This window comes from Erithacus rubecula (assembly GCF_903797595.1).
Source record: "Erithacus rubecula genome assembly, chromosome: 1".
Taxonomy (NCBI): Eukaryota; Metazoa; Chordata; class Aves; order Passeriformes; family Muscicapidae; genus Erithacus; species Erithacus rubecula.
The window spans coordinates 20784899-20797940 of NC_136658.1; the positions used below are offsets into that span (position 1 = coordinate 20784899).

General features: G+C 41.8%; 1 protein-coding gene across 40 annotated transcripts in view; it reads right to left on the minus strand.

The window, feature by feature from the left end:
- The window catches only part of ZBTB20 (zinc finger and BTB domain containing 20), a 472123-nt gene that overhangs the window by 6218 nt on the left and 452863 nt on the right, over positions 1-13042 (minus strand). For all 40 annotated transcript variants that reach the window (XM_079321883.1, XM_079321873.1, XM_079321857.1 and 37 more), the window contains one exon: positions 1572-3179. In XM_079321883.1, coding sequence (XP_079178009.1) covers positions 1572-3179 — 1608 coding nt within the window. The remainder of the gene's footprint in view (positions 1-1571; positions 3180-13042) is intronic.

The window sequence follows — 13042 nt, forward strand, 5'->3', positions numbered from 1 at the left end:
ATAATGTATTAATTCATGATTTGAGATGCCTATCAATTTCCTTCACTGGTATTACATGTAGTAGCTAAGAATGTTTAAGATCTGGTCTTCCAGTACTATTCTTTATCTGACACCAAAATTGAAGTGCAGTGGTGGGGGAAACAAAGTACCTAATCTCAGTGAAGTTATTTGTAACAAAAAAGTCTTTTTAGATTTTAGAACAAAGATGTGAGCAGATATATTTGACTGTGATCTGAAGGGGATATTTTTCTGAACACTATGTATCATTTTAGCTACTCATCCATGACAGAAAGATGGAGAACATGAACAGACACAAAGGTAATCTTGGGATTCAGGACTCTTAATCCTTGCAATACATTTTGTACCAGTCCTGAGAAGTTGATCTTTTTTATATGTACATGTCTGCCATAGATGTCTAGAGGAATTTTTCTTTTAAGTGACAAATACAGGTAAATTGAAGTTAAAAGTTTACATATACACGTGAAATTGAAATCTATTGCATCCAACAGAGAGGCATGACCTACATTCCTCCCATACTTTGGGCAATTTTTCCAGGTTCTCTTCCATGTATCACAAACTCAGCATTTATTTTAAGATCTGATGTTAACAAAGCCACTGCTTGGGGAAAGAAATATTTACTCTTTCTCTAAACTAGAATTTCTCTCCAACAGCAGAAGGAGCCAAGTGCTAAAGCAAGCAAAACAGTCCTGAACCCATGATAACTCCTCCATGTGAAATATATACACATCCTTGCTTTGAAGTCTTATAACTTGGCAAAGCTAGAAAAGCCAGTTTTGGCTCAGTGGAAAATATGGTTACCTATATTACCTCAACAGACCATAAACCATGTACTAAAGCAGCTTCAGTTTTAAAAAGAAAGGTGCTGATGCTGTGTTCCATTGTGTTCCATATATATTCTTCAAATATTTTCTCCTTGAACCCTATGTTTCTGTACTCAGACCTAGTGATGCCTCTGACTTACCAAGAGACAAGGGATTACAGTAATCAGCTTCAGAAAGACTTTCTGCCAAAACTCCAGATTTATTTTCTCACAGTAGTATGCAAGATCTAGAAGATAATGCGGCAGTGTGTCTAACATCTGGGCCTGGATCTCCTGCTACAGCCCCACCAGTAATGAATTTGCCCTAACCTCACCACTACTCCAGATTTAAGCTGTAAAACCTACAAGGGGATGCCCTCTCTTAGTAGATACAGTTTTTCTTATGAACTTTTAGTTTCCTCTCTTCCATTTAATGTTGCCTAGTCATCTTGCAGGGTACAACAAATGCTCATCATTTCCTTGGATGGATGCAAGACACATTTTACTCCAAGTGAAATGAGCTTCTTTCTGTACCATGCACAGTTAGGCCCCTCTTTGGGATCTGTGTGTTTCTGCAGGGACTCAACTTCAGTGCAGTAAGGCTGGGAGATGTTCAGTGACACCAGCTCCCTGGGTAAGCCCTCCCTCCTATTTGTGCTGGGGGCTGGCAGGTTTGCAAAAAGAAACTGGGTCCATAGTTGTGAAGGACTTTCTGTGGCACCATAGGCAAGCCAAAGGGAAGTAATCTTACCTGTGTGTACAAACATGTGCTTGACGTAGTTCTGTTTGGCGGTGAAAGTCTTGTTACAGAGAGTGCACTCATAAGGCTTTTTTTCACCTTGCCCACCCGCTGTGCTGTGGCCTGCAGATGGGGCCAAGGGCTGTGGGGCTGGCAGCTGGGCAGTAAAGGTTGACAGGCCGGGTTGGGACACTGTCACAAACTGTGTCTGTTGGCCAGCTAAAGGCTGGGGCAGGCTGAAGAGAAAAGGCTTAGGGCCGCTGCCAGCAGACTGCGTGGTGAAAAGGGCAGGCAGGTAGGTGTTGCCAGCTGTGCCAATGACCTGGGTGTTGCTGGTCAGAGTCAGTGGCATCCTCAGATTGCTGGTGAGGGTTTCTGTCTGGCGTAAGTAAATCTGTGTGGTTGGCAATGGTTGGGCAACAGATGTGTTGACAGAAGGCTGCAAAGCCCCCTTTTCGGTGCTGTTATTGACTGTGAGCACTTTGCTGTCCATTTCAACATCATTGCTTCTCTCTGGTGAGGAAGAGTTGGCATCTACATGTTGCTGCTGCTGCTGCAGCTGAGTGCCATCAGCAGGGACATCATTTTGATCTGCTTGAGAAGGTTCTTGCTGTCCATCCCGGCCCAGACCAGCCATAAACTGCTGCTCCATTGAATCAGGCTCGGTGCCAATGGAGGAACTGACACCAGAGTCAAAACTCTCTCCTTTGGGCTCGCTCTCAGTGCCTTCAGCTTGGTCAGTGTCCTCAGTGCATTCCTCAGACTCATTGCGCTCAAGGATCTGCACCCTCTGCTGGCCATAGTAGTCATAGTCATCCTCCATCTCCTGCTTAATATGGATGTTGCCCATCAGGGTTTGAATTCGGACAGGGCGGGGTTGCTTCCGGCAGTGTGTGGTCTCTGGAGTGGTGGAGAGGTACCGCTCCATCTGCTGCGACCGTTCATGGATCCGGGTAATCCAGCTGGGATCTTCTATGTGATGGTCCCTGGGGAGTCCCAGGGCTGTCTCATGGTGGCTGACCACAGCTCCACTGTAAAAGGAGCGCTCCCCACTGCCATTTTGCATGGAACAGGCATAGAGAGCTGAATAGATCCTGTCCACACTGTGCTGTGAATGGCTCTGCAGGTAGCCAGACTCTGTGTCAGTGCTCTGCCCCGAGGTGCCTGATTCAGGTGTTCCCCTGGGTGTCTCTTGGCCAGAATCCTGAATCACCGGATAGACGTCTCCCACATTTTGTGAGACAATCCTTGTGCACTCATCAATCACAGTCTTGATCTGCAGGATGCTGGCGGCCGTGAGGATTTGGAGGGCCTCTGACTGCGAGACCCGCAGCACCCCGCTGTACATGAAGTCAATGAGCTTTTGCACAGACTGGACCGACACCACTGAGGGGATCTCGATGTCACTGTAGCCCAGCAGCAGCTTGTCCTGGAAGAAGGGGCTGCCAGCCGCCAGCACGCAGCGGTGGGCGCGCAGCATGCTCCCGTGGATGCGGACCGTCACGTCACAGAAGTGGCCACGGTTGCGCTGCTCGTTGAGGGTCTCGAGCACAGAATTGCTGAAGTTGTGGAGGTTGATGCTATGAATGCGCTCTGTCATCCCCTTGCAACTGATGTTACCTGGAGCAAAGCAGGTGGCAAAAGCAAACAACAAAAAAAACCAGAATGAGTCTTATCCTCTACAGGACCACAGTGAGAGCACTGCCAAAAGTGACTTCCCACTGTGTAAACAAAACTGGAAAAATACGCACAGAAGCATTGGTAAAAACCCATCATTTTTGTAAGGCTACAAGCAAACTTCACTACGCCTTTCCAGAAATTCAAGTCCTGAATTTTTGGACAAAACCAAATGAAGACAGGTGTAGATGGACCTAAATTCCAATCACACTCCTGGGTCTTGGACTTCCTATCAGTTTATCTGGCTTTAAAAAGCTTAGAGTCAGCCAATTGCAAACACTGAGCACATGGATTAAAGCTGGATTTTAAGCTTTGGATTGGACCTCTGCCAGAAGAGATCAGAATCTTCAGAGACCCTAAGTTGTTAATGCAAAGAGCATGGATAAAAATATGATTTAAATCTAGATTGGTATTTTAAGGAATTTAGATCCTGTGTTTCACAGTACAGTTACTTGTACAAAAAAACCTGGCAGTCACTTTGTAAAACCCAAATCTGGTTCAAGATTTAGGCTGTAAATGTTCCTAAAATCCCACGCAGAGTTTTGTCTGGGGTTGTGGTTTAGAACATTTGCTACCCAATAGTGACAAACAGTTCTCTAAAAGAACCCAAAGTAAAAAGTTAACATGAGCTGTCCCCTTCATTTTTAGCACATCCCTAGTTCTGACTTGCACCAGAATGCCATCATATAAAAACAAATGTTCTCCTGCTGTTATTTACTTGACAGAAACTGGAAAATTACAGACATTTACTCTAAGGAAGATTTCGCCTTAGTTTGGCTGAATAATCTAAAGAGAACAGTTTAGAAAAGCATCTAACCAACTTGGATACAGAGCCAACATAATCTTCAAAATTTACAAGTGCCTGAAAAGAAATTTCTTAATCTCCCAATCCACTGCTCCCTATCTTCATCTTGCTTGCTTTGGTTTCAATGCTTTCCCTTTTCCTTTCCTGTTCTTTACCAAATTTTCATCTATTTAGACTTTGACAGGCAAAAACCATTGTCATCTTTTAATTATGAAGAATCAATTGCCCCTTGAATGGTAAACAATGGTTTGAATGGTAAAGCACTACTAATAATTTTTTTCTTTAAGCATTTGTAGTAGATATGTCACCTTGGTTTCTAGAAAATTAGACAAAGTAATGCTAAATCACCACTAGTATTACAGGCATTTTGTCTTGAATATTCCCACCAAAGATCTAACCCCTCTTGCCACAATAACTTGATAATATGAGAAAAATTGAAGTTGGTTAAGTGTGAGTAAATTAAACTAGCTTATTGCCACTGTCTAACAAATGTAGAGCAAATAATTAGCATTGAAAGCAGCAGAAAGGCATACACATGCCTTTTACCCCAGCAATGTCTCTCTGCTCCATCCTAAGGAGCGCTTTACATCTCATCCATAAGAGTAGAACACTACTCACTGAAATTTGCAGGCATATGTGGCATCCTCCCTGCTCTGCATTCTTCTTCCCATTTATTCACTACCAACATCTCAAGCACCCTCTCTCTGGTTCAGAGAAAACACCTTGGACACAAGTGGTTCTTTTAATTCTCTTTAGTAGCTGATGACTAATGGGAAGCACAAAGGTCAGGAAGTGGAAATACAATGAGGCCAAGCTGTCTGAAGAAGTCTCATGATGATAACAGATGTAAACCAACCTGTACCAGAAGGTTACTAATTTCCATGTGTGATTAGCACACTGAGGGGATGCTCACATAGAAGAAACAAGGAGGAAATCATTAATGCCATGATGAAGGTTGTGAAACACATCCCTCTTGTTCATAAGCCTCAGCCAGGAAACCTGAGCTTCTTTCTGTGATGGGACTGACCATACGACTAGAAAAACATCTTGGAAACTGGGAGACTTTCCTTCAAGGGCCTTGCAACTATTACACAAAATAATGTAGAGAAGAGATGTATTTCCTCCTCCTTCCTGATAGAGTAATTTTCCAGAGGTTTCCAGGGCAGGTCCAAATACCTCCCTGTCAAACATGTCAGATCATACAAGAATCCAAAATGTATTTACTCACAAAGTCAGAATTCTTGGCAAAAGCCTCATACCAGTAGGGCAACAGAAGGGTGGAAAATTGTTCATAAATAGGTGACACCTTACTATAAGCCATAGCAAGTGACTGTACAGGCTACCCATTTATCTCCATCTATCTTTGAGCAATACCAGTGACTACCTGGTTTGCTCCTAGGACTCATCTTCACAGAAACACATCTCTATGTTCAGTTTTGTCAAAGCAGGTATTTCATAATAATAAGAAATACGTAGCAGTCTAACCCAATAACCCAAAAATCCTACCTTGAACATGCACAATGTGGAATATTCTACACATATCAGAGATGCTACAGAAACGTCACTCGATTTTAGAAAAGAAATCTACTTTGTTACTATGCTCCCTGGCAGATAAAACTATTTTTGTGAGCAGAACTCTGAAAAATGCATCCTTAGGTCAACTCTTTTCTAAAAAGGTAGGACATGCATCATGAGACTGGATGACTTCCTGGGTATGTGAATTCTGCCATTTACCCATAAATGTACAGAAAGGAGAAAGGGCAAGGTTCATCCCTAAGTTTCAACAGCCCTTTTCAGGTCCTGGCTGTGGGAATTAAGAGTTGTATAGCCACAGTGTATCCAGTCCTTTGCTGGTGATGAAAGCAGGCAGTTGAGGTTGATCCTGGCTACAGAAAAGAAGTTTGTATGCATTCTATGAGTGGTGTGAACAGCTCTCTATAGAAACTGATCTAGGATGCTCCTTGTGGTATAGGAGCTGGTCTGAAAGCCAACTTCAAAAATGGCATTATTTTTTGCTGCTAATAGAGTTTGCCCTTGAAAAGATCACCTCATTGTTAGAATATCTACCACTTCTTCAACTGAGAAGCAACTGAAATTTACTCCTCGAGGAGAAAAGAAGGGTGGTTGGAAGAGATACACAATAAATGGTAAAAAAAAAAAAAAAAAAAAGCTGATACAGATTTTGAGGTTGACTTTTCTAGGCTACCTTCCCTGACATTCAACACTGTAAACCATATCAATCCAAAGTTCAGGCAACCAAATAATTTGCATAAGTGTCAGAAACACTACTACACAAGCCATATCAGTATAAAGAGCAGCTTTAACAAATTCCAGAGACTGATCTGTAGCAAAACCTGCTGTCCAAGCAGATCCTTTCCCTCTCAGCAGGAAACCAGATCCAAGTTTTGCGGCTGACCCCTACTTCATGCTGTTCTAAGCTAAAAGTCCAAAGGTGGTGTTGCCCACAAAACACGGACTTGCTAATGCAGCTTTGATTCTAAGTAAATGCCACATTCTGACAAAGACTCCTAGAGCCTTGGACAAGCCAGAAAGTATGTCAGCTCCTCACAAGGCCCAGCTGCACACATGCACACTCACCTACTCACAACTGCACAGAATGCCCAGCTCAGGAAAAAGACTCCTGTCTAGGGCTCTTCTCAGGCCTGCCACTCTTTTAAACTCGAGACAGTGGGAAACTTTCTGTGAAATTCAAGTGGTCTTTGTTAAGTACTCCGTTTTTTTTGTCCAGTAAACATGATGTAGAGATCCCAATGGCCTTATTCTCAGAAACTCCTGTAAAATGGTTTTGTCCTCTTTCTGTGAAGCAAGTTCTGATTGGAGGGGTATTCACAAACCATATAGGAAAGAATAGGTGTGAAAATGCAAAGGCCATTCTTACCCAGATGGGCAATGAATAGGCATTTGCCAGTTTAAAAAAAAAAAAAAAAAGGGCAGGAAAAAAAAGAAAGGAAAAAAGCCCAGACAACTGCACAGATTATGCACATTTGAAATCCTCCTGGGATAGAATTTGAAGCTGGCATGGCATAAAGGTGAAACATATTACTGTGCAACTTTGAAAAAAGCTTAATTTGCCCATATGCAAATGTACCGATTAAACTGTCAGGCTATTCACAGAAACATGCATGGAATTCATCCTCAACTAGTAAGAAGGAGCACAGTGTGGATGGGAAAGGAAAAAAACTTTTGTTGTGTAATACATTACTGAATGCTTAGATTAGTGTTTCCCTGAATCTCATCCACCCCTCCTGCTGACTTTTATGCTATGCGCATTCAAAAGAAAGTAGGTTTTACCATGACAATAACAATGACAAGCTCTCCAAGTACTGTACCAAAGGGGAAGGCAATGGCAGAAGGAAACAGCAGGCAGTGGACTCCTGGAAGATGCTATAGAAAATGTGGAAGCGTAGCAGTGAGGTATATCAAGCATGGCTTAAACCAGTTTTCTATTTGCCAGAGTTAGCATACACAGACCTACATAAAGCTAGAAAGTTATGGATCGAAATGGTGATTTGTTTGTCAAAACCATAAAAATTTACCCCCAGAAAACACATGATGCAGTATAACCAAAAAGTTGCATAGATTATTGAACACTGCAGGCCATATACAAACGGCTACATTGTACACTTAAAAATGCATTTTGCAAGGTTTTCTTCTGTACGGCCACTAGATGTCTCTTTCTGCAAAGCCAATTGCTGAAAGTCTTCATGCTCAAAACTGAAGGATATCAGAGAATTTTATTTTCTCTAGTGTCTTTTAAAATGACGGTATCTCAAAGCTCCTTGCACAGTAATGACTACCATTTCTAGAAACACAGTGGTGATGAACCCATCACAGTTACTGCAACCCAGCAGTAGCTCAGCACCTCAGCACAGCGTGCAGCTGAAGGAACACTGCCTAGGATGCTGGAATCCAAGCTTTTTTGGAAACTTACTGTGTGCTCTTTCACAGGAATGACTAGTAGAGTGAAACCCAAAGGCTGTGTCTTGCTTTTATACTTACGGGGAATAGAGAATAATTATTCTATATCCTTGAGAACTGGTAGGCCTGCTGAGATGGATATAGATTTAGTTTTTGCCTCAATCTTACTGTGTTGGTTTCAAGTGCTTGGGGGGGGGGGGTGGCTTCCCTTCAGGGAAAGCTCCACGTGGTCCCGGGAATGGAGGGGGCTGTCCCATCTCCCGGGGCTTCTCCTGTGAGCTGCTGGCACCAATCAGAGAGCTGCTTTGGTGATGGACAGCTCGGGAAACCAATGAAAAGTGTGGATCATGTGCTGGGGTGCTTTTTCGGCTTCCGGCCTCTGGAGGAGCGGAGGTCTCTGGCTGGGCCCCGGCCAGGCTCTCCACGTGCTAGAAGAGGCCTCCAACTGACCGCATGGCTTATTCATGATCTAGATACAATTTTAACTTCTTAATGCCTGAATAAGATTCTCCATCTGCTGAGCTCCCCTGTATGAGAAGGAATAAAGCATGGAGACTATAGAGGTCGGCGGAAAGAAGATAAAGCTCCTGATGGGAAGAGATTGAAAAGATGCAACTGATAAGTAGCTGAAAACCTTTTTTGTGGGGCTATGAGGGGATTATGACTTCACTAAAATTTCTTTAAACTGTGAAATACACTTGGGGAGGATGGGTGCTTGAGAAGAAGACTTTTTTTTTGCCTCAGGAAATTGAGGTCTCTGTTTTGGGATTGGAATATGAACAGAGACATTTGATAGAGAAGATGATGAAAAGGATTTTGTTTTTCAGCAGCCTGCCTTTAAAAGTGGTACCCCATATGTGCATCGTAACCCATAGCACGGCTCTGGAAAGACTGGGAACAAGAGGAAAATTCATTGTTCTGTAGGTCCCTGGCAGATGCAGACTGTGAAGTTGAAGATACCCCCTAAGTCTAAAGCAGAAAAAGGATCTTTTGTCTCTTAAGTGAACTGAAATGATTATTTGAGTGGATAACTGACTGAAGTGTTCTCTGTATATGTTTGGTAAGAAATGTGGAATGAAGGGAGGAGGGAATAATCTAGGAATCTTATTCTGAATTTTTTTTTTGTTTGTTTTGTGTTATTAATAAATTTCTCCTTGCATTTTTTTTTTTTTTTTTTAAGTTTTAAGCCTGTGTTGTCTTTACTCCTAAATCCTATCTCTAAAGGAAATTAAATATTTAAAATTGGCAAACCCTCTAGTCACACTGTGACACTTACGCAAGAGAATTTAGAGAATTGTCTGGCAAAACAACTCACTGATGTCTCACTTAGGTAAGACCAACTAGCTTGGTATTTTTGCCTAGTTTGTCTTTCTGACAACCTTCATTGAGAAGAATGCACACTTTGAGAGAGGGTGGAAAAGTTGAGACATTGTATCTCCTACAGAATATGGTCTCTTTATGTTCTTATTATCAAAAAGACAAGTGCTTCCCTGCTTGGGAGGACACCCTGGGCTAGAACAGGGATGCTGAAGTTAGGCTTGGTAGGTGGTCTTCCTGCTTCTGGAACTGCTTTTCTCTGCATTAGTAATCCAGCCACTAGCTCCTGGGAGCACAACAAACCTAATAACCTGCTGCTGAAGACAAGCAGTATCATCTAGTACTTATTCTCTTCCTCTACCATCTGCAGTTTTGGAAATCTTTAATCCTTGGTCTCCATACCAACCATTGGATGGCCTCCGGTTTGTATCAAGTAGATGCATTATGTTCTTCAGACAGTCCTCTAGTCTACTACTTTTCCTCATGTGGGAATAATTTACCTACACCATCTCTTCAGGAATTTGTCTACTATGTCTGCAAAACCAGCACTCCCTTCCCAGACAGACTATAGTCTATTATCTTTCTAACAAGAGAGATTTCTTAGTATTTAACTTTGACACTGATTACTCAACCCCTTCCCCTAACAGACAGGGAGAGCTGATCATTTTCCTCTTTACAGTACTCCCTCATATACTAGTAGGTTCCTAACTTTTCTTCTTCAGACCTGTCTTTTCTAAAAATACAAACTCAGGTCTCCAAATCATCCTCACTGATTATAGGTATTCTCCTCCTTATCTTCTTCCATCTTCTCTCCAGCTTGTCTTTCTTTCACTTAAAATGCAGCCCGAACATAGATAAAGTACTCTGGCTGAGGGAGGTGAATGAAGGAGTTGCCTATATATCATTGTCTATGATACTCTTCAAAGACTTTACAGAATAAATAACTCCAAGCAAACAAAGCCCTGTTATCAAAACAGATCTTCCTTATGTGATTAAAGAATCTTTATGTTGGAATGAAGATCTCAACTCTTTCATAAACACAGCAGTTTGGTCAAAATACAGCATGTCCATGACAACATCTGAAAGCTACTATAGCCCTACAATTTCCTTAGGAAGTTCTCATTTCCATATATTAGTGTCTTGTATTCCAAACTTTGCACTGCAACAGCTGTGGGTTCTTTCCTCAGCTTCAATGACCTGATTTATCCCAATTGATAAAGCTTTATTTTCTGTTGTTATCAAGTTAGTTACTATAAAACTAGATTAACAGAGAAAAAAATCCTATCTAGTGTTTCCATACACAACATTAGTCCTGCATCAGCTTCCAATTCTCTGGGAACAATTTAGTGGAGTAATATTTCTTCCAATCAAGAAGTGACCAGAATTCAAATCCTGAAAACCTGGCAATGTGTGACTTCTCAGTGCATCTCAAAGACGATGCAGAGAGCAATTCAGCCATGTCTGCTCAGACTGATCCTCTGAATATGTGGCCTCATTCTAAATGGGTGCCTGCAAGAGGAAAAGCTTTTATGGAGTTTCAGGAACACAGAAGAACATTTGTATCCTCAGCAGGAGTTCTGACCAGGAATAGCCCTTGCTTTCTGTTGCTTTAAAGGTTTGCTGGAGTTTTCACCCAATCATCTGCTTGAACATCTTGAAAATCAGTATCTCCTTCTATAATATCTATCCAAAACAAACACCAGATGACACTACACAAATTGCCCTAACCCTACCAGATTGTTGTTAGAATCAAAATATGTAGCAGTCTACATTTAACAGGAAGTACTGTATTTTTACCAGCACAACATCTATTAATGTGTCAGTAATACACTCTATGGAAGAAAAAAATCACTGTGTTCTGAAAGCTGTCAAACTTCTCTAAATTTTGCAGCTAATAACTACATTTGTTTGAAAGACAGAAATGCATGCACACACAAACACAACCTTTTTCTCCAAGGAGAAAACACACCAAGGAGATGGCAAATAAGAAAGAGTTTGGTTAAACTTTTTTTCAGGAGACTTTTTCTGCAGACTAGAGAATGCTCAGCAAATTTCCTATGGATAATTTATTCAGTTAAATGCCCTGTCCGTTTTTAGCGTTTACCAAATGATGAGATATCCATTTTAGATAAAACTGGAGTCTAAACCATAGAAGGTCTGTACATAAATATAAATATACTGGATATAAATCCCCAGTGTCAAGCACAAAAGCCTCTATTTCAGCCTCCAGGCCTGGGGGGCAGGCAGAAAGTTACCTTCCTGTGTTTTGCCTGACACACCTCAGGAGATGTCCATCAGCACTAGCTCTGAAAACCACAGGTGGCAACGTCTGTGCCTCAGTTTGCTCCGCACCTAGAACAGGGACAGCATCATGCACCCAATCCTGCAGGACTACTTGCCTCAAAGGAATTGTAGTAGATTGTTTAGCATCCTTGGATACAGAATAGTACAGAAATATGAAGAATTAATTCCCCAAATCTCTTTAAATTTTATTCTCCAGGCTTACAAAAAACCTAGTTTTCTTCTCAGGGTACTCTAGTGCCTTAATTCTTCCATTCTTCTTTAGGGTTGGCATCCTACTTACAATTGTAAAACACCAGATAAAAACTGGCTCCAATTCATAGCAGTGTAGTGACCAAAGTCAGTGTTACAGCATGTTCAGCTATTTTTAAGTTAGAGAAGTATTACATTTTGAGCCAGGATATTTACTTTCCCCACTTGTAATCCAGTTTGTATACTTGCTATTTTAGAAATTCCAAAGGTGTTTTGAAGAGTGCAGACACAAAAGCCTTCTTTTATTCCCAGACACATATCTGGGGTCCAGTCAAATATTAAACACTAAACAGTGGCACACATATACATGCCCTCTGATTATCTCAGTTCCTCTCTCAAACCTTGTCTGCAGACTATCTACAGCCATGCCATTGTATCTCCATAGCACAGAAATGAACTCCATAGATGGTGGATACTTCTGTGCCCATCTACACCACCTCCAAGCAACATGTATGACAGTACAGAAGCAGCCCTGGAGTTGTCATCACAGCTGCATTAACAGGGATTTCAGCAGGCTGTGCCCATACCACTTCAAGGGTGTTAATTCCCGTGCCCCAGTCAGTTGTAATCTATTTATGCTAGTGAAATATAAGTTTGCCAAATAGCATTTTAATGCCCTTTTTTAAAACTTAAAGGGAGAAAACTTCACAACTGCCCTCTTAAAACAGGAAACAGAGAAAACAGTGTCTCCACATGATGGCACCATTTCCTAGGAAGAGAAATGATGCTTTGCTTATCCCTTCTTCGGTAGGCAATATTTTCATGTTCTACATGAAATCTGTTTCAACGGCACTGTCTTGTTCCCAGAGAGCTCATGCATGATCCTGCCAAGACCCAGCATGGCCCAACTGTTTTAACTGGCTATAAGTTTAAGGCAGTTCAGAGCTCTTTAAAAATCTAGGTGATCTATTGCTCATTTTCCTTCCCAGTGCCAGGTGCTATTACTTGGAGTGCATATTTCACTGGTGGGCACACAGCAAGAGAGTCACTGATCAGGGAAAGGGGGAGAAGGACCAGCAAGGCTGGTGTGAGCACTCCCCACTCTAAAAAAGATTAGGCAGATGCTTCTTGGCGGGGGAAAAAAAAATTCTTTGGAAAACGTAGGCAAAGAGGGTGATTTGTTTTGCTATTCTGTGTTCCCAATCAAAAGATTATTCTAGTCCTTAAGAATACCTCCATCTGCTTTAAAGGC